At 36.8% G+C, this 22,325-nt stretch overlaps 1 protein-coding gene across 3 annotated transcripts in view; it reads right to left on the reverse strand.

Moving 5' to 3' along the window:
- Positions 1 to 22,325, reverse strand: part of FBXL13 (F-box and leucine rich repeat protein 13) — a 141,057-nt gene that overhangs the window by 32,104 nt on the left and 86,628 nt on the right. For all 3 annotated transcript variants that reach the window (XM_054692510.1, XM_054692511.1, XM_037511106.2), the window contains 5 exons: positions 10,795 to 10,893; positions 9,782 to 9,899; positions 9,521 to 9,683; positions 6,258 to 6,377; positions 5,113 to 5,239 (listed from right to left, as the gene is read on the reverse strand). In XM_054692510.1, coding sequence (XP_054548485.1) covers positions 5,113 to 5,239; positions 6,258 to 6,377; positions 9,521 to 9,683; positions 9,782 to 9,899; positions 10,795 to 10,893 — 627 coding nt within the window. The remainder of the gene's footprint in view (positions 1 to 5,112; positions 5,240 to 6,257; positions 6,378 to 9,520; positions 9,684 to 9,781; positions 9,900 to 10,794; positions 10,894 to 22,325) is intronic.

A 22,325-nucleotide genomic window follows, 5' to 3' on the forward strand; every position in this document is an offset into this window, starting at 1 on the left:
CCTCAGTGACATCTTTTAGATTACATTATAGTAGTTTCATAAAATTCCTTGAACAAGCTTGCAATTGCATGTTTCAGCTTTGAGCAGGCTGAGTTAAGAGAAACTTTTCTCTGCTTTTCTGTGTTGCCACATTGCATTTAAATTATCCACACTTACCCTTCCAAATTGGGCAACTGAGAACAGGTCTTATTCATATTTGGTAGTCCTAGAGATCTTTTCTTCCTCATTCAATGAGTATTTATCAAGTATCTACTACCCCCAGGGTTCTGGGAAAACAGCACTGAGCAAATCAAAGTCTCAGTCCTCATGGAGATCGCATATTAGTAGGGAGACTCCAACAGATTGCCTACATGATAGGTACTCAAGATCTTGTACTCAGAATGAAAAATTTTGAAAATCAGGCAAATGAGAGAGTCTTCTTAAACCACTGTCTAAATACAGCGTCTGGAACTTTGCTCTGACTCATTTTTCCTTTAAACAACAAATGTGGCAGTGACTAAGGCAACGTAACCAACAGATGGAACTGTCCTAGCTGTGGATCCTGTGGTCTTTAGGAAATGATAATTCTAACTAGTGAAACATTTTCCTACATACATGGGGATATAAGCTCATTTTCAACCCACTGGAGAAGAAAGGGGATGGATAACCCCCCATTTAATTAGACATTAAGAGAAAGCTATAGAAAAAGCATAGAAATAACTTAAGATACCTTAAGATGCCATCACATTAGCAAATTGTTTCCCTTACTTACAAAGCTGTTCTCCTGACATGAGAGGAAAATGGATGTGTTTCCCCTTTCCCTTAAATATGCTTATTAGATAACTTCTTAAACAACTTGTATTATTAACGACACATTAATCACTATTTTCAACAAGAGGAGTGACTAAAGACAAAATTATTTTTATAAAATAGAAAGTTTAAAATGACTGTTCTCCTCTTTGCTTTCCACATTTAAATTAGTACTCTCAAACATCTTTCTAGATTTTTAAATGTCTGTCCTTTTTGCCTTTGCTGACTTTCTTCCTCATGTGTTTCCATAATTTTCCAAACACAACGCCTTGTTCCCTTCTGCAAACCTGAAGAGCTCTTCAACCCACGAGAAATGGATTTTTATGATCTCCCTGCTTATTTTCTGTGCTCTTCTACATATCAGCTAGGCTGTCTTGCAGGTGACTCAAACTAAACATGCCCATTTTCCCAACCTGCAACAAATCTGCTCCTCTCAGGACATACAGCTCAGAATACCACCATTAAACACATATGCAATAGATTGTGGAAATATAAACAAAGATGTTTAAAAATAAAAATAAATACACACTGAAGCCAAAAATCTGGCATCATCCTCAATTCCCTGCCTCTCTTCCTTACCCACATACTCTGTATATCATTAGTGCATCTAGAGACCCATGTATCTCCGGAAGCAGAGAGTAATTTTTTAAAAATATCAATCTGATCATGTTATTGTCTAACTGACAGTACTGAATGTTCTTCCAACTACCAAAAAGGCAGAGAAAAAATTCCTCAGTGTGACTTCTGGGCCCCTCAGGACATCATTCCTCACCATTCTTCTCACAATTGAGACTACCCATATGTGCAGGTTTCTTTCATGCTGCCATTCTTTTACACCTCTGTTCCTTCGTGCAGACTGCTTCTTCAGCTATCCACATAACTCCTCCTCCTCTTGGACTAGGAGATCTTCCCTGACTCTGAATCAGATTTAGTTTCCCATCTCCTTGTTTCCTACATTCATTGCACTTTGTAACCACTTGCTCCATGGCCACCTTCTACCAGAACGTTAGCACTGAGAGGAGGGGAGCGTGTCTGTTTTGTTCATTCTAGTATTCCCAGCACTGAGGACAATGTAGTCAGAATAAATATTTAACTACTAGTGTTATTCAAACTGTAAATTCATTATTGAAAATAACTGTGAACATAATTATTAGAAAACCTAAAAAAAAATTTCCCCCCAAAGGGACAACTGGTCACTTTTGATTGCTGGTGAATATTTGTAATATTCCATTCACAGTTTAAATCCTGAATTTTAAGTCTGTAGTCAAATTTGCACTTCATCAGACCTATAATCCAGACTAACTTTACATTCCAATTGACATCTGGGCTGACTCACTTAATTTGACTGTTTGAGGTTAGCTTCCACAGCTGTTGTAGCACTGTCCTGTCAATCATTTGCCTTTTACATTAGCGTTTAAATGATTTGAAAGAAGAAAACAACTTGTAGAAGACTGTTTTTTCAGTCTTGTAGCAGAAAAAAACTAGCAATCTTTCCCATTGATATCCATTTAGAACTCTTTCAGATTGTATATATTTTTCACAATAAAAACAGTGAATGGGATTTGAGGCTATATTCTTAAGTTTTTAACTTGTCCTAGTAGATATAATTTCACCACATGGTCTTTGAAAATAAAAACCAAGTTTTCCCCAAATGCTAAACACTAGGATAGTACATTTAGACTTCATTCCACTCATTCAACAAATGCTCACCAGATACTTCAGGATTGTGTTAAGTGCTTTGGTGGCATTATATTTTAATGCATTTATAATGTGTTTTGATCCTCTACTTCTTGTTACCCTGGAATCCTTCAGACAACAGCTGGACATGCTACTTATATGTGTCAGAGAAGGGTTTTTACAGGACAAACAAAATTCTAGGCCTTTAAGCTTCAATTCTAAGCTCTGATTTGGGGCATAACATTATTAAAACCCAAGTAATAAGTTGGAACATTTTTTTACCCTCAGATTAGATCTATGCCAACTATTTATGTAACAATGCCAAAAGAAAAGAAGAGAGGAGAGGGAAACATAGTAGGAAGAAGGGAAAGAGAAGAAAGTGGAAAGGAAGAAAGGGGCAAAGAGGAGGAGAAGGGAGAACCAGAAAAAAATAAAAAGATGAAATTCTGGGGTCTCTCATTAAGGGCCCTTTTCTAGACCTCCTTGGTCCCTAGATGAAATGTTAGAACCTCCTGATATATTTAGAGATTAACAGTAAATAGGGACTCATCCCACCTTTCCCCTGTAGAACTGTGAAAAGAAACAAGGCACTGAAATTTTCCTATGTTCATTATTGTGTCAGCTGAAATCTAGTGAGAACAATGAAAACTATTTTAAATGGGGGAATTTAATTGTCACCAGGAATTGGCTAAATAGGGGGTAGAGAAAATTAGAAGTTACATGGGATAATGACACAGTCTAGAGATAAGAATGCACTAATGCTGGAAGTACAATGGAAAGAAATGGTGTTATTGGAACCCAAGAGCAAAGGGACCAAGGGCACCCAGGGAAGGCAAAACCATAGAAGGCCTGACTAAAGAGAGTGAACACCAAGGAAATGAAGCTGATGATATGACAGAAAGGTGGAGGAAAACCCTGCCCCCTCCCTTCTTCTGACCCTCTAATTGTTCATAAGTGCTTCACAAGTACCAAGCCCAACTAAAATCTACTGATATGGGTCAGAGACTGAGGGGTATAAGTCAGAAGGCAAGTACACCCAGCTATGATGGTGAGAAAATGTTTGCAAGAAATGCCTAAGACTATGGATCAAATTTAGCCTCACAGAGCCCTCAGGCCCCAGCATGATCTAGAAGGGCCCAGAGCAAGGCACATATGACAATGGAACTTAGAGACTTGAAAAGGCCTTGGAGCTGGGACAAAGAAGGCATGTCAGAGATCTATGTGGACATGAAACCAAAGACCAAATAGACCCTTAGAGATCTCAGTGGATTCCAGCATGGACAGTAGACACCATTGAGAAGACAAAACCAGACTTTGTCATTATGAGTTGACTACATATAACTAGCCCCACCTTCATTCTCATACCACACTTAGATGGAGTCACAAGAGGAGATGAGACCATCTAGCAGAATGGAGGCTGACTCTAAGTTCACACGTAGATAAAGAAAGGAAAGAACTTAACCCGATGAACAGCACTATTTATAATAGCTAAGTTATGGAAACAACCCAAATGCCCAAAAATAGATGACTGGATCAAGAATGGAATATTACTCAGCAGTCAAAAAAGATAAACTCATACAATTTGCAGCAACATGGATGGAGCTGGAAGGGATCATGCTCAGTAAAATAAGCCAGAAAGAAAAAGAAAAATACCAGATGGTCTCACTCATAGCAGAAATTTAGAAAACCTAAATAAGGGGCCAGGAAAAAGACTAATTATAATAAAGAAAAAATCAAAATCAACAAGAACAGACACAATCTTAACTAAAAGAATCCCTTGAGTGTTGGGAGAGGAGGGACAGGTAACACAGATATCAATGATACAGCATGAAACCGAGCACGTTAAAGGATGCACTGGAACTGGAGATGCACATAGAGAAGTGCTTGTACTTTCCTGGAAAGTAGGGTTTTTCAGAGGCCTCACCATAGGTTGTAGGTGATGAGTCTTAAGAGATGAATAAGGATTTAGCAAACGCATGGCATGGGTGGAGATCCTCACCTCTGTTTTGTCCCTTTATCCCTCTTAATGTAGTGATTTTCAAGAGTTGTCACTACTGTTTCTTATCTAACTATGGCCAATTAAAAGCCTTTCAGAAACACAGCAAAACTGTCTGGGTTTATCTCCTGTTTGATTGGTAAATGAGGAATCATGTTACAGTGGCAGGATGGATGTAATCTGAGTTTCAGTTCGGTTGCGTAGCAACTGCAGCTTATAGGAAATTAGTCCCTTAAATTGTATCCTTTTGTAGATTTAATGAGGCCATTTCTAGACTTCAGTTTTGAACTAAAATCTTAAGGCATTCAGGTAGTTGTTTAGAGTACAGTTCATAAGAAAAATATGCCTAACCATCTAAATACATTGTCTCCACATTGACCCAACTTCTCTAGTGAAACATCTCAGATGTATGCTGTAACTCTGATCTGTTAGGACTTTCCTAACAACACTATTTTGCCATTTTTAAATAGAGAAACAATACCATTGATTTACATATAACTTCATATCACTATTCCAGAAACACTATTCCTAAACTTGTTCTTTATGTTCTAATAATTTAGGAAATAAAAATATTTTTTCTTCATTCCTTACAAAATAGAAATGATTATAGAAAATGATAGTTATTGAACTGTTTTGAACATTTTTTTTACCTCATTAGAAATTTCTGTTCCAGAGAGATCTACTGATATCAAGGAAAAGATATGTACAAGATGTTCAATTCCTAGGTTAGTCAAATGTTCACAATTTCGTAAACTCAAGTAGTTTAAATTAGGACAGCTGAAAGAAAGCAGCATGAAAAATTAATTTTAGTTTTTCATCACATTGTCAGTAGCATTTTCTTTATATAATAACTACCTAGAGAAAGTAAATGGTATGGAAGCAAGGGTTTTCCTTTTCTTGACATAAAGAAAGTAAGCTTAGAAATAGAAAGTAATTTGGTATTACAAAATTGGGTGAGAGGGAAGAGGATTGATAGACATTCTTCAGTGATTTCATATTGCAATTTCTAATAAGAAATAAATCACATGCCTACAAAAAACTGTCCTGTAAGTACCATAATGAATCATGTACAGTTAAGTCTTCTATATGTTGCTTACAAGTTTGCTAAAGGAATTGAACTTTATTCATCCTTAGTCTCACAAGATCCTTGTCAAATAAAGAGGATCAAGAATAAACCATAAGCATATTCCTTGGGAAATAAAGGCTTACATAGATAATATCCTTAAAAATTACAGAGAGAAGAGGCCTCCCTGGTTGCACAAGGGGTTAAGTCTTAGCATTGTCAAACTATTGGCAGCCACTGCAGCACAAGTTTGATCCCCAGCCAGGGAGCTAACCCACATGGCATAGCAGACCTCTCCTGACTCGCCTGCTGTTCCCCTCGGCAGTGTACTTCAGTCAGTCCCCCTGTTCTGCTCCTCACTCTCTCTCTGGTAATCCTCTCACCATACCTCTGGCCTACACCCTATCTCTTGTATGCAAAAATAAATAAATCTTTAAAAACAAACAAGTACAGAGGATCACTCATGACTACATATTTATATAAATGAATTTATATGAATGAATAACTCCATCTAAAACTTTCCCTAAGGTAAAATTAATAAGAATTGTCTCAAATATAATCAGTAGATTAGTTCATCTGTGACTCCATGTCATTTATTCAGTTTCACTAAGTATTGGACAAGCTTCTGGGCAACCCCGATGTTTTCCAAAAGACAGTCTATTGCTGATCTCTCCGATTAGCAAATACACAATTACTATTGATATGATTTGAAATATGATTGTTTAATCATACCGTTCTGCTAGTTTCACAATAGAGGCATCACCAAGGTGGACACAGTTACTTAAGTTTAGCTCTCTTATCCTTATACTCACAGGACCATCCAGAAATTGTCTTAGTCCCATATCACCAATTCTGTAGGAAAGAGTAAGAAAAACTTTATATGTACTTTTTTATAATAATAAAATAATAGCTACTATGCATATACATTTCAAATTGGAAAGGTAAATTCTAAATAATGATATTTTGTCAGCATTTGATTATACAGCTTTTAATGTGATATAAAAAGTATAAATGATAGTAATGGGAGATCTAGTAATACAAATGCTATTCCTGTCCATTTGTTCATGTCATTAGGTGACATAATTATTACAATTATTAATAAGACAGATGGTTTTCAGATCTCTTACTCTGGGTTAAAATGTGATCAAGTTAAGTGGTCCCTGATGCAATCTCTTGCAAAACTTAGGAGAGGGAGAACCCAGACTAAAAGCCAAGCTATTGCTAAAATTTTAGAGGAATAACCACTATATACAAGGGCAATTTAACTGCACTAGAAACCCAATAAGTGACCTATGGATCCTTTCCTTCAGAAGCATTGGCAGATAGCAATCCTGTTTCAGTTAAATGGGCCACAGTAAGTGGGTTCCTGCTATGCCCATCAACCCACTTTCCATCCGTAATAGAAGTGGGGACTGTGCCAGCACCTAGAAAAGCAGTTAAGGGCCCCATGGTGTATGGAGACAGGTAGGGGAGAAGGGAGTGCAAACTCAACCAATTAATTTATCTATTGGCAAACATCAGGCCTGAAGTATTGAGGGATATTTTCACTAACTAGAAAAATATACATACTGGGGTTCCATCCCTGATTATTCAGATGCAGTATTCTGGGGGTAGGACTTGGGCATATGTTGTTTGAGTCATCTCTTTGGGTGATTCTGATGCCCTGGAATTTTACTTTTAAGTTATATATGTATATTTTACTTACCTTTTCATTACTGATCCCTAAATTAATTACCTTGTGGTAAGAAAATATAGTCTGTTGGTATCAAAAGTTTGAAAGTTGTAAGAACTTGCTTTAAAACTTTGTACATGTTGGGCCTCCCTGTTGGGGTAGGGGTTAAGTCTCAGTGCTATCACCGCTAAAGACTGAGTTTGATCCCTGGCCAGGGAGCTAGCCCACATATGGTGCAGCAGACCTCTCCTGTCTTGCCCGCTGCTCCCCTCAGCAGTGTATTTCAGTAAATCCACCTGTTCTGCTCCCCACTTTGTCTCTGGGGAATCCTTTCACTTCCTTCCCCCCCCCCCGCACCTTTGGACTACACCCCCCAGTTCTTCTACACACACACAGAAATTATTTTAAGAAATCTTTGTCATGGTCCAATTTTTAAAGGAATGATGTCTGATTGAGAAAAATATTCTTTGACTCTCAAACTTACTGCTTTAGACATATCTTTTATAGATGATTGTTTTAAATGCAATCTGAAACACTAATACTAAGCCTTCTTTCTTTTCACTATATATTATGTACTCTTATATTTGTCTTGATTTTTTAACTCTGTAGTCATTTCTTTAGTTATCTGCTGGCTCTAATTCTCTCCTCTGTTCTAATATGCTGATTAGAAACTCAGTAGTGTTTTGTTTGTTTTTTTTACTAAGGTATAATTTCATATGTAACTTTCTTAGTTTCAGGTATATAAGTTTCAATATTTGTATGTATTGCAAAGTGATCACCATAAATCTAGTTAACATCCATCACCACACAGTTATAATTTTGTTTCTTCTCAACAACTTTCAAATATACAACACAGTATTATTAACTCTAGTCACTATCTGCACATTGCATCTCCAGGACTTAGATATTTTGTAACTAGAAGTTTGTCCCTTTTGAAACCTTCATCCATTTTGCTCATCACCAACCTCCCCTCTCCCCGACACACACACACCACCACCACCACCCCCTGCTTCTGGCAACCACTAGTTTATTTTGTGTATCATTTGAGTTTCTTTGTTTCATTAACCATATTACAATTTTTTTATTTCTAGAAGTTATTTTTTCAAATAAATCTGAATTTATTTGCATTTATTTTTTGCCTGCCCATACTTCTGGTTCCATTTTTCATTTCTTCTAATATGTCATACATAGTTACTTGATATTCTATGCCTAATAATCTCAATGTCTGAATTACTTGAAGGTCAAATTTATTTTGCTGTTTTTGGTGACTGTTTCTCATCAGCTCTCATATCTTTGTACATTTGACAACCTTTAATTGTGAGCACCTATTTATCTGATCTTAATCTATGAGAATCCTAGAAGTCTAAATATCAATATGAGATGCTTTCCTTTAGAGAAGCTTTGGGCCAGCTTCTCCCAGGAGCCTGGGTGCTACCTGCTATGGCCCAGTTGAAGAGATCCAGCATTGCAGAAGTTGCAGGTTCAGCTTGCCTACTTTGAGTCCTGACAGAGCTGATTGTCTACATGTCAGTGTTGGCATGAGCTGTTTTGCTTGCAGCAGCTATAACTACTATAACAGCTAACACAAGCTATGTTTGCTTGACATTTGTCCCAGACACTCTGTTCATTAAGGATAATACAGGGTATTGGATATTGAATGTCTGTTACTCTTTGTCGGCCCAGCAATATATTGAAAGTATGTTTCAACAAGAGTCCACATTTTTTTAAATGTACTATACTGTTGGAAACTGAAAAACCTCTCCATTTATCCTTAAATTATTTAACATACAGGCACCTGAGTAAAAAATAAGAATGTAATTCAATTTTATTTCATATATTACTACAGATAGGATTGTTTCACACACATATATATACACAGTACATTTACAAATACTCACTGTGTGTATATGTGCTTATTTCAGTAAGAACTCAATATTTGTCAGCAAATACACACAAAGGAGAAATCTAACTAGTACTCAAGAGGAAACCCTTAAATAAAATTGGTTCCTCATAAGCAAATCAGAAAATGTTAACTATTATCAGAACCATCACTCAGTATGGTTGCACATAAATGTTTCTATGAATTTATTTACTCTTAGAAGGGCCTATGATTCCATATATTCTGAGCATTTCCTGAAAATCTCCCTGTACCCCCCATTTAACCAATCTGGGTTGGGTGATCACAGAACTCTGTACTTCCTTCCACATTAACAATTGAACTCATAATTTTCATGTTTACTAACCAATGAACTCCTGGAGGAGAGGGCCTGGCACTTTCTAGATAATCCAAGTTTCCTAAATATATGACTGAATGATTCATTACCTTACACAATTTGCCAAATTCAACACAGTTAATTGCTTCAAAGGTGAGAGTGACTTGAGGCTAACATCTGTTATCCTCTTGCAGTCTGACATATAAATGTGACTGATATTTGGATAATTCTTGTCTATATATTTGAAACATGCATCCGTAATCCTTTTATTTCCTGATTTAAAGGGAAAAAAAACAGAAAAGACAAATAATTATTATGCCCCAAAAGTAAAAGTAAAACAAATGCTGAACTACATTTTTCATATCACAGACCTTCAAATCGGATCTTTCTGAGGCTACAAGCAGAAAGAGCTTTGAAAGCGCTGTCGGAGATATGTGGTGCACCAATGAAAACTACTGATGTAATACGACGGCACTTTTCAACTAAAGCCTTTAGGGAAAAAAACTCACACAATTAAATTAACCACAGTATATAGAGTAAATTTTAGAAAAAAATGAAGTTAACTTTTCTCTCAATATTTTCAAAAATAGACACATTAACTATTCAGTTTTTCAAATTTCAAAAAATGGGGCCTTTTTCCCCCAATATATTTTACTATGCTTACATTTGAGTAATGCATCATTTAATTATGATTAAATGATGCTACAAACATATGGGAAGACATGAGAAGATGTCTTAAAAGACATGAGAAGATGTCTTAAAAAACTGACATGTAGAACAGAACTTAATACTTATGTACTATTCATAAAAAGGGATAAAATCTTGCCATTTACAACAATGTGTGTGAAACTTGAGGGACTACACGTAAGTGAAATAAGTCGGACGGAGAACGAGAAATACTATATAATTTCACTCATTTGTGGAACTTACAGAAACAAAGAAAATCAACAAACCCTTAGACTCTGACAGTGGAATGGTGGGTGGTACCTGAGGGGGTAAAGGGGTCCAATTTGGTTGGTGATGGATGGTGTCTGGACATTTGGTGATGGGTGTGGAGTTATACATACTGTTGCTGAGGTGAGAAACTGCGCAACTGAAACCTATACGGTGTCATAAACTAATGTGACCTCAGTGAATAAAACAAATATATTTAAAGTTTATGTTTAGGCTATAATATTAGAAACAAACTACCCTAACTATGAAACAGCTTAAGGTAAGGATTCAAATGTTCAAATGTGAGTGTGTAAATTTTTAATGATTTTTTTATTACTGTGACAAAACTTCTAAAATGAAAAGTCTATGCACATTTTTCAGTAATTCAAACCACTAGAAAATCGGCCCATCTAATGAAACTGAGAAGAAAATGTACTTCCCAATGACCTACTTTTACACAGTTGTCCGTTAGGGTTGGCATGTCATTGATGGTCAGATGCATAATTCCAGTGCAGCTGTTTGCAATGTTCCTGAAGCCTTGGACTGAAATCTGAATTGTAAAAAATGGGTTAAACTGATGAGAGAATTCATTAGCATGACATATAATTAAACTGTAAGTTAGTAATACTCAAATGTACTTCATGATTTTGCTATAATACTTCAAAGTTGAAGCATAAAATATGTCAGACAGAGAGAAAATATCAGCTCTTTGATTTCTTTTGCATTTCTTTCTTAAGACTTGGACAGTCTAATTGACTGGGTCTAATTGACTGGGTCTTTGCCTGGCCCTTAGTATTGAACCCCATATAGTGTACATATTGGCAACCTAGAGCTTTTAAATCTGACTCTACTCCCCTAAGACAAGAGCTCCAAATGCTTCTCTCACATTCACAGTATAGGAAGGAGTTTCCAGGAGTAGTACCTAGACTCTGGTTTAATTGTGGGTTCGGACAGAACTCCAGTGTCTCAGAGGTAAAGTATAATGCCACTCTATAACTCAGAGGCCTCAGTCTAATATTCACTTGAGACTTTTAAGATTCTCCTAACATCCCCTGAGGCATCTATAGAAATAGAAAAACTGACACACCATACTACCAATCACTAAAATTGGCAGTTAACCCAATGCCACAAAAGGAAAATGGCGTTCTTCACTTGAATAGGAAAACTGAACTGAATTGAGAAAAACAGCGATGTCAGGGTATAGGGGGCACACCCTCTCCCTCACCGCAGGTTGGGAATGGAAGCTGTGACATCCTGTCTGGAAAGCAAATGAGCAGTAGGCATCTAATGCCTAAAAATATTTACATTCTTTCATCCATTAATACCCCCACTAGAAATCTATCATCATCTTTCTTAAAGGTACTGAGCATTTTCTGTGTGACGGGCATCGTTCTAAGGACTTTCCATATATGATGTTTCACTATGTTCTCATAATACATTGTTTTCATAAGGAAATAGCATTTCTTTATGTAGATGTTTTATTGAAGGATTTATTACAATAAAAGAGAATTAGAAACTGCTAAACTGCCCATTAAAATTAAGATTTCAACCTGTACAAAATGACATAGAAAAATGTTTACAATCTAATTCCATTGTATAAAGAATCAGGATTTGGAATTACATATTACAGTCTTCATTTTTTTTTTTAAGTGTATATGTCTCTTGCAACTAGAAAGCTAAAAATACATATTTCAAAATATTGTTATCTTCAAATGCTAGGATTATGGGTGGTTTTTGTTTTCTTTTATATAACTTCTGGGTATTTAAATTTTATTTAATAAACATAAAATTTTTATGGCCAGAAAATTAATGAAAAAAGGAAAGAAGAAGGGAATTCAGTCCTCTTCCTCATAGAGCAGGTTTCCAGTCACGTATGTGGGAAATTTAATGTGTGCTAGAAGTGACAGCTACTAAAGACTTATGCTCCAGAACATAGTTCTTCTAACTTATTGAAGATGTAAGCCACTATGTGATAATTGACTTAAATACATCTCTTGTTAGATCTCTTGTAACATCTCTTGTTAGATAATTTCAAAGACTTCCTGGTAAAAATTCAGAAAAACATTTGTGCAATCCTTCTTTTCCCTCTACTTTTGATCATGGACTAGAAGAAAAGTTGCTTTTCAGAAAACCCAAAATGTTCTATGAGAGACTTAGATGAACTGAATGAGGCCAGGAGGGTTTATAATAGCTATCACTTAAGTAATACTTATTGTGTAAACTCCTTCAGGCAGGTTTTATACATTGTTCTATATAATTCTCACAACCTGTTATTGGGCAGGTGTATTATTTTTACAAGTGGAAAAAAAAAAATGAGATCCAGAGCAGTTAAGTAATGTGTTCAAGGTCATCTAACTCATCGATAGTGGAGTCAGAATAGGAATCTAAGCATTCTGGTTCTAGAGTCTGAACTCTTTGTCGTTAAAATATACTGCCACTTAAGAACATTAGCTTGCATTACTGCACTTAAAAAGGAAGACCTTTCATCACTTTACTCCAAAGAGACATTGGCTGCCTTCATCCTTTACTTTTTAATCCAAATCTAATGCTACTGTATTAGCCAAGGTTCTCCAGAGAAAAAGAACCAGCACAGATGGTGGATGGATGGACGGACAGACGGACGGATGGACATAACTGGCTCACACAATTATGGAGGCTGAGAAGTTCTAAGATTCTCGTTTGGGGGCCTCCCCTGGTGGCGCAGCGGTTGAGCGCTGGGTTGCCAGGCTGCCTGCAGCCTCTGCAGTGCCCGTTCGATCCCCGGCCACCAGCGAGGGTCCCACAAAAAAAAAGAAAAAAAGATTCTCATTTGGTAAACTGGAGACCCAGGAAAGCTGGTGGTATTCCAATCTGAGTGCAGATTTGAAGATAGGAGGTTACTGATGTGTTAGCTTGTGGTCAGAAAGTAAGAGGAAGTGAATTTTCCCTTATTCTGCTTTTTTGTTCTATTCTGGTCTTCAACAGATTGGATGAGGCCCACCCACATTGGGGAAGGCAGTCTGCTTTAATCAGTCTACTGGTTTAACTGTTAAACCAGTTAAAATGTTACTCTCATTCAGAAAAACCATCACAGCCAAATCTAGAATAATGTTTAAACAAACACTTGAACAACCCATGACCCATTCAAGTTGATACATAAACTATTACAGCTAACTTGAAGACATGGACATTCATGTTTCCTAAGACTCATGGTTGCTGCTTTTTGATCTTCCCTACTTTGTCACGACTGATCACCTGTGCGGGACTATCCACATTTTTATCTGGATCAGCATCTTTGGAACCATCTACCCTATCTGGCACCACCTGCCTGAACCAGACGTAACTAAAAATTAACCTTTAAATCTCATTGTTGCCTGATTGTCAATTTAAAGCAGAAACCCTAAGCCCTTAAAGTTACAATCACAAATATTTAATTAAGGAACTTGAGTTCCTTAAAATTAAATTATTACATTAGTAGGGGGAGAATTCCATTTTTAATGCATGTATGTAAATTTTATTTAAATTGTGTAGCTTAAATTTTTTAACTTGTATGGCTTTGTAAGAAATCATGTTTTTCAGCATTATTAGAGTTCTCAGAGTGTATGTGTGATTAATATCATGTCACATATGGTCTAACTCAACCGACTCCTCACACATATTATTGTACCAAAAATGGTCGGAGGTGAGAACAGTAGAAGGGCAGGCTATTTTAAGGAGCTCTGACTTCTACATATCGAAGTAGCCTCAGGGAGATGAGGAAGTGAAGGCTTAGGTTCCTTTTTTTCATTATCCCCAGATTACAAATTGATAGACCAAGAATGCAGATGTTCAAATTTTTAATCCAGTACTCCTTCTGATTAATAATGTTCAATAATAACATCCAGCTCAGTTGTTCCATTTTGGCTTCCAGAGTTCCTCTAACCTAGCAGCCAAAAAGACATCTCACTCCTCCAATACTCAGTGGACCTCTCTGCTCTTTGTCTGACCTCATACGTCCGCCTGACTTTCTCTTCTTTTTTTCCCATAAAACCAATGTCTATTGATTCCTCAAGTTTTGTTTTGTTGTTGTTGTTTTGTCTAGAAGAACTGAGGTGTAGGCTAGAGGTGGGGGTATGGGTGAGAGGATTCACCAGAGACAGGGTGGGGAGCAAAACAAGCAAATTTACTGAACTACACTGCTAAAGGGAGCAGTGGGCAAGACAGGACAGGTCTGTTACACTACATGAGGTCAGCTCCCTGGCCAGGGATCGAACTCAGGCCTTGATGGTAATAGTGCTGAGACTTAACCCCTAGGCTACCAGGGAGGCTCTGATTTCTAAGTTCTAATGACTCATAATTTTTTATTTTTGCCCATTATGGTTCTTATTATCTGTGCATGCTATATTTCTCCCTAAAGGGGTGGTCTTTTACTCTGTTTTAACTCCTTACTGTCTTAGACAACTATTAGGGTCTGAATTAATTAAATTTAGTAGTAACACAAATAAAGTCTAAGAAAGAATACAAAATTTGACTACAGACAATATTGAAAATGGTTTCAAGTTGAAGGTAAAGCACAAGCAAAGGCAAAACAACAGTAGCACTTGGGTTGTATAAAATAGCAAGTACATCCTTGGGATGAATGAGAAAAGCTTAGTTAAGGAGGGAGGGAAAGCTGGGGAAAGATCCATAAGGCAGAATGAAATACTTTGAATTGTACTGTCATGGATTCTTGAATAAACTTTCTGTAAGGACTCTCAGAGAAGAGTTCAGGGATGATGAATAAGCATTAAAAATCTGGAAAGCAGGGTCTCCCTGTGGTGCAGCTGGTTGAGCACAATGCTGTGAAGCTGTCTGTAGCTTCTGTAGCACGGGTTTGATCCTGGCCTGCCAGGGAGATTCCCACATAGCATGGCAGACCTCTCCCATCTCGCCCGCTGCTCCCCTCAGCAGTGTATTTCAGTCCATCTGCCTGTTCTGCTCCCCACTCTATCTCTGGTGAATCCTCTCACCCTCCCATGCCTCTGACCTGTACCCCAGTTCTTGTATAAATAAAAATAAAAAATAAAATATAAATATATATTTATATAAATATAAATAAAAAATAAAAAGTCTGGAAAACAGAGGAGGGAAGACTGGAGTCAATAGAACTGGGGTTGAGTTTGGCTCTGCCTTTTTCTCACAGCAAAAGGCAATTCAGTGTTTCTGACTGAGTTTTTTCATCTATAAAATGGACATAATAATACCCATTATAGGAGATTCTTGAGGAAACAAAATGAGATAATATATAGAAAAGTGGTTAGCACAATGTTGGGTACCACATTTCATGTTACTGATCTTCAAGGTGCACTGTGGTCCCACAGAGAAATTAGGATTAAAGAACTAGAGGTAGAGGATCTTGAGAGATCATTGCATTCCTCATATTGCAAATGTAAGTAAGTGGTATTCAGAAAGGTTGTGTGACTTAAGAACAAGTTCCATTTCTGTTCCAAACCATATAGCCCCAGTACCTGGCATGGTGTTAAACATAGAGTGGGTGTTCCACAGGTGTTGAGTGAATGAGCAATTAATCTTGAGTCACACAGTCACTGACAGAGCCAGGATGGGAGGCCACTCCCCCCATGATGATGCACACCTACAGGGCTGGAAACTGTTGTTTTTGTCACCACTTCTAAGTTCCGCCCCTTTATCTCAGACCCTACATCACTACCCTAGAAACACAAGTTTCTTCAAGAATGTCTTCCCCTAAATAAACAACTTTTTTTTTTTTTTTTTGGCTGTCTTGGAAACACTTCATGACAGGATTTCCAAGAATTTTCCAATGGAAAAAAAAAATGATAGCAATAAACAGCCACAGCTGAGTGATTTCTGGTGCTGCTGCCAACATCTTGGTGCTATCAACCAATAGATTAGTATCCAGATTGGAGGGATGGGTAAACCTCTTAGAATAACTTATTAGTTTTCTCCTGGCATGAAATGCTTAGTTCTCTACACAGTTTATACTATAATATCCAAAAAGGTGCTTGGCTAATATTTTATGACTCAAATATTCCTGACAGAATCTTTTAGGTTAACCAACTGTTGGTTGTCCTTTCTATTCACTGAAATAATGAAGATATAAGTCTGAAATTAAAAATTGCACTTTAAGGGAAAAAAAACCCACAAAATATTGTGCATATTAAAATGCCAAGTCTCATCACAACTGATACCTGTATATTATCTGTGTAGGATTCTTATATCGCCTGGGTCTGATCTCTTTTTATTTAATCAAATTGATTTTGGCTTCAATTTTGACAGACACCAGCTGGAGCCTTGCCACTCTTCTCTTTGCTGGTTAAGCTCACATTGGTTAGGAGGTTGGGGAAGTTGGCCACGCCAGTGGTACTGAAGTCCCAGCAGACAGCTACTGCTGCTGATGGGAGTAGAGAAACTTTGGTCATCACAGGAAAGTTCTCTCCAACTTCCTCTGGGTGATGCACAGCTGTCATACTAGCTCAGCCTCTAGTATGACAGGACAAAGCTGTCTGCAAAGGAAATGAGCTCTCAGTGAAATGAAATGAAGATCTAAGTGCTGAGCACCAAGGATCATTTTAGATCCCTCTTCACTGCTTCATGGTGGTAAAAAGAAGGAAGAGACTTAACTTAGAACAATATCTTACCAAACTTCCATTTCCCACTCTTTCTTTCTAACATCGTCTCTGAATCACTTAGCTGAACAACACACAAAAAGAGAGCGATATAGGACCAGACTCCATGACAGCTAGAAATATCCATCTTAGGTAGATGAGGCCTATATTGTGTGCCTGTACCACTTCCAGCTGTTTCTCTCATTCTGACAGCATTGTAACCAATGACTAATGGGTAATGTGATGACTTCCATCATATCCATATATCCTCATGACCTCTTGGTGACCTCAAAGCAGCCTGGCTAACAAGTAGAATGAATTGTTGGAGAGAAAAACAAAGATTTATCCTCAAACATTATGGAACAGTCTCTTTTTTATTAAAGTATACCACAAGCATCTTCAATAGTAGCACTTTCCAGGGTTGGGTTTGACAGGCTTTTAAATATTGTATTCTCTCTAAGAATAGGAGGAAAAACCTAGTTATTGTCTCCTTTGAACTCCTGTCAGTCTCTCTCTTTGGATGATCCTATTCCTGCTAGCAAATATATTCTTCATGGCTATCCATCTTTACCTAGTATATTAGGTGAAGTATACTAGGTATACCTCACCTTCGCTAAGTTCCCTAGTATACTTCTCCCAGATAGCCCTCCCTGATCATCTCATGTAGAGCTGTTCCTTTCTCTTACATCTCAGAGCACAAAAGATAATAGCCCTTACTTTGCATTTTTAATCATCTGCTTTGTGTGCTAGTTGCTGTTCTCATGTCTGATATCTTACTGAGGAACATGGACTGCATGTTATCTGTTGTATCCTTTATAGTACAACACAGTGCCTGACCCAGAATATGGTACAACAAAGATTTGTTGATAGCCCGTGTAGTTGTTACATAAATCATTTATAGAATGTAAATAGAATTAGTAATTCCAAAGGGGACTATGTCAATATGGTAATTTGTTAAAGATTGCCACATTTGTCTAAAACACTCAGCCAAACAGGAAAAAAACAGTTTCAATTTCCAGCATGTGTGAGGAACAAGAGCACAGATTAGTAAAGCCACAGATGCCAGGAAGGCAGGCGTGCACGCCAGCTTTGTGGCCTCATCTCACAGTGACTCAGAACTGTGATCTGCAGAAGCAGGCAGACCCTTCTGAAACTCATCCTTGTCTAGAGTACACAATTTTCTTCTTTTCCTCAGTTAGAGCATCCCTTGTATTATAATACAGCTTTATCTCTTTTTTAACAAAGAGAATCACATCTTTAATACTTTCTTCGTACCACACAGGCATCCACAGAGCTCCTTGGTTTGTCTAGATTTATTGAGCTATCTGGTGACTTAACAGCTACTATTCATTTCTTGCTTCACCCAGATCCAAAGACCTAAGTAGATCCAAAGACCTTACTGTTTCATGAACAGTTCATGAAACTCTGTGTTTAAGTCTCTTCCAAAGGCATGAAATGAAGAAAAAACCTGAAATAAATAAGATTTTTCAGGAAACATTACAATTTTTTTAAATCTTTTTTCGTGAGTGGGAAACATGATCTTAGTCCCCTGAGATTCATCATTTTGTCATCTGATGCTTCAAGATCTAAAAATTGTTGCCAGATGTTTTTTTTAGTACTTAATATAATAAACACCCTTATATAATTTGTCTACAAACAGTTTACCTCAAACTATGGTTGCTAAACTATAGGTGTTTATTGTATTTCTTTAATTTTATTTTCAATATGTAGAGCATAAAGTTATATTCAAACTATATGCATTTACATGAGTCCAATCTATAAGAAACAGAATGATTTTCATGAATTATTTTATTTCTTTTCTAACATGGGTTAGAGAATAATTCAAAAAGGACACAAAGCATGCCTTTAACTAACAGGAAAACTGAGGCAAAAGAACTCACCCAGAAAAGCAGAAAATGCAGTATGCTTTTTCTGACTCATGTGTTCTAGGACCAGAACTCTTTACTGATGTTGCTTAAGACCACATAATTTTTTTTTCAAATAGAAAAATGCAATAATACTGTATATATATATATATATATATGTGTGTGTGTGTGTGTGTGCATATACATATATATCCATGTATTTTTTTAGTATCTGCAATATACAGCAATTTCAGTTTTACAAATGATAATCTGATAATCTAGTGGTTATGATCCTGATCCCAGACATTTTCTGTGTGACCTTCGACAAGTTACTTACCCTATCTTAGCATTAGTTTTAGTAGTGTGTGGAGCTATTTAATACTAGCTTGTAAGAAGTATACATTGTTAAATTTTTAAGAACTCTCCAAGTTGCTAACCACAAGGTAGTTTAAAAATTAAATCATGTAAACTTAAAATTAAATAAATTATATTAACAAGTAGTGAATACCCAAACTCATCATTTCCTAGTTAGTATGTGTTATTATTGTCTGTGTTCTTGAGGATATTTATGTTTATTGTATCTGTATGATGAAGGTTACTACATATCTTTCCCAACTCCCTATTCAGTGACCTTTCATTTGTAGCTTGAAATAAGCGTGGTGAGATGATTTATACCATGGAAATCAGCAGCCACTGCAAATCAAGGCTTTCCTACACCCCTGAAAGTCAGCTGTTAAACATTTACCAGCACAGCATTGTTCAGTTTCCACATCTTTGAAATGGAAATGATATCCACCCTCATATAGTTATTTGCACAGATTAGATGAGATTAGAAATGTAAATTACTATGTCAACACCTAGTATATAGTCAATACCTAACAAATGCTGTCTAATAAAATATAGACTAAAGGAAAATGGAATCAAACAAAAAAAAATTAATTATAATTTTTATTTAACTGTTACAAATTCATTTTGATACATAATCTGTTTATTCACAAGTGGTTTAGCTGGTCACAAACCTTTTATTGTTCCAATTACCTCTTATTGATAAACTGCCAAATCTGTATCTCCACTCTCACTTCTACTCGGGGGACTGACTTCCACTTTCAAGCAGTTACCATTGATACCCAGATGTATCACAGGAACCTCAAATTCAACATTTCCAAAATAAAATACATGAATCCTTTTCCCTAATCTTGCTCCTTTGTTATCTTGTTTAGTTATCATACAGAAGCATAAAATCCTAAATCTGAACAAGATCTCAGAGATCACCTAGTCCAACCTAACTCTTCTAAAGATAAGGGAACAGAGATAGAATAGCCAACTATCTAGGATGCACAAGTGATTAGTGGTGTAGCAAGAACTGGATCCCAGGTCTCATAGCACCAGTTCTGGGCTTCTTTCACCACCCTATTGCCTTCTGCTGAGAGAGAGAGGAAAAAAAGAGAGACTATCACTTTCCCTCTTGCTTTGCTTATGCAATCTTCATTCCATTTGACTAGTATATTCGTTCTGTACATGCCTCTGTGGCTTTCTCCACCTCCACCACAAGCCTCAAGGGTGAACAAGTAAGACCTTCCATGATCTTTGTCTCTCTAAAAGGGGAGACTGGAATTTATGTAGTCTAGAGAGACTTACATGACCTTAGAATCTTCCAGTTTGCAGTTTGCACAGCCTACTTTTAAGTTTAATGGGTCCCAAAGAGGTTTAGCAATTCATGAACTACTGATAAATCATTATCATTGTGAGTATTACAAACATTTGAATACTTCTGGACACTGTGCCTTTTCTTCTTTTTTTTTCTTGTTGACTTGTGGGTAAAACTGAAAAGTAAAACTTTCACCTAGTTTTCTCAGCTCTTTTCTTCCCCTCCAGCGGTTGTGTTGAGAGTAGGCTTATAGAAGTCATGAGTAGAAAACAAGGAGATCAGTTAGACTATCACAGTAATCCAGGCAAGAGGTGATGGTGACATGGATGGGGGTGGTATCTGTGGATGTGGTGAGGAGTAGTCACATCCCAGATAGATTCTGAAGGAATAGTCAACTGGACTTCCTGACACCTTGCATGTGGGAGTGAGTGAGAGAGAGAAGGATAAGATATAAAATTTCTGGGTCTGCTGTAACAAAGTACTGCAATCTGATTCACATAAGCAACAGAACTTTTTTGTTTCACAGTTCTGGAGGCTACAAGTCCAAGATGAAGGTGTCAGCAGTGTTGGTTCCCTCCGCAGACTGTGAGGGAAGGATATGTTGCAGACCTTACTCCCTGGCTTGTGCATGGCTGTCTTCATGTTCACATGGTGCCCTCCTGTATGCATGTGTCTGCATCCAAATTTCCCCTTTTAATAAGGCATCAGTTATATTGGATTAAGGCCCACTCAAATGATCTCATCTTAACTAATTGCATCTGTAACAACTCTATTTCCAAATAAGGTCATATTTTGAGGTGTTAGGGTTTAGATTTCAACATAGGAATTTTGGAGGGACACGATTCAATTTTCAAGAATCTAAAATTTGAGAGAAATCTGGGTTATAGGGATATATATCATATGTGTGTATATTACTTCTATATACACATATCTCCTAGTAGTATACACATACTAGACATCTATACCCTCCCTTATGCATATGCTCTCTCTCTCTCTCTCTCTCTCTCTCTCTCTCTCTCTCTCTCTCTAGGAATAGGTTAGACTGAAAAGGAAGTGGATCAAGGACCCTTTATGATTAAAGGGTCGGAGAGAAGAGGAGATGACTTAGAGAAGTACCATTTGAAATATTGTCAGAAGTAAGAACAGCAAACAGCAAGATCTCTAGATGATATCATTTATGAGAATTAAAATACACACACATACACAGAGACACCATGTAAAAATGTAAGAATTCACAGAGATTAAGGAGCCATGGAAGACAAACTAGAGGGAGAGGGGAATGCTTATGTAGGGAGAGGGGAATGGGAGTGGGAAATGTGCCTGAAAAGGATAATTCGAACAAGAGAGTAGATTTGCATGAACTGATGAAATAAAAGTGTATCACAAACTGAAGAATGTGAATAAATATGTTCTTGGTACTTGAATTCCAAAATAAGTAAGATAAATTAAACCTAATATGAAATAAAATAGGAATCCCTGGTTATATTCCTACCTTTGAGTATTTTTTCTGCCCTGCACAATGTGGAGAAAATACATGTCTAAATCTCTTAATTTCTTTTAACCAACAGAAAAATTCTGAAAGCTGGATAAAAATGTTTGAAAAGAGGAGTTTAATGAAACCTACTGGCTGTGGAAGTGAATGTAAGTTGACTTCAGTACTTATTACTAACTTTTTTAGTGGTGAATAATATTACTTTGTATCCACAAACAGTTTATCCACTCACCTACTGAGAGACATCTTCTTGCTTCTAGGTTTTGGCAATTATGAATAAATCTATTATCAACATCTGTGTGTAGGATTTTGTGTATATATATGTTTTCAATTCGTTTGGGTAAATACAAAGGAGCATGATTACTAGCTGTATGATAAGAATTTGTTTAGTTTCAT

This window comes from Talpa occidentalis, unplaced genomic scaffold (genome assembly GCF_014898055.3).
Source record: "Talpa occidentalis isolate TD23 unplaced genomic scaffold, MPIMG_talOcc4v2.1, whole genome shotgun sequence".
Lineage (NCBI taxonomy): Eukaryota > Metazoa > Chordata > Mammalia > Eulipotyphla > Talpidae > Talpa > Talpa occidentalis.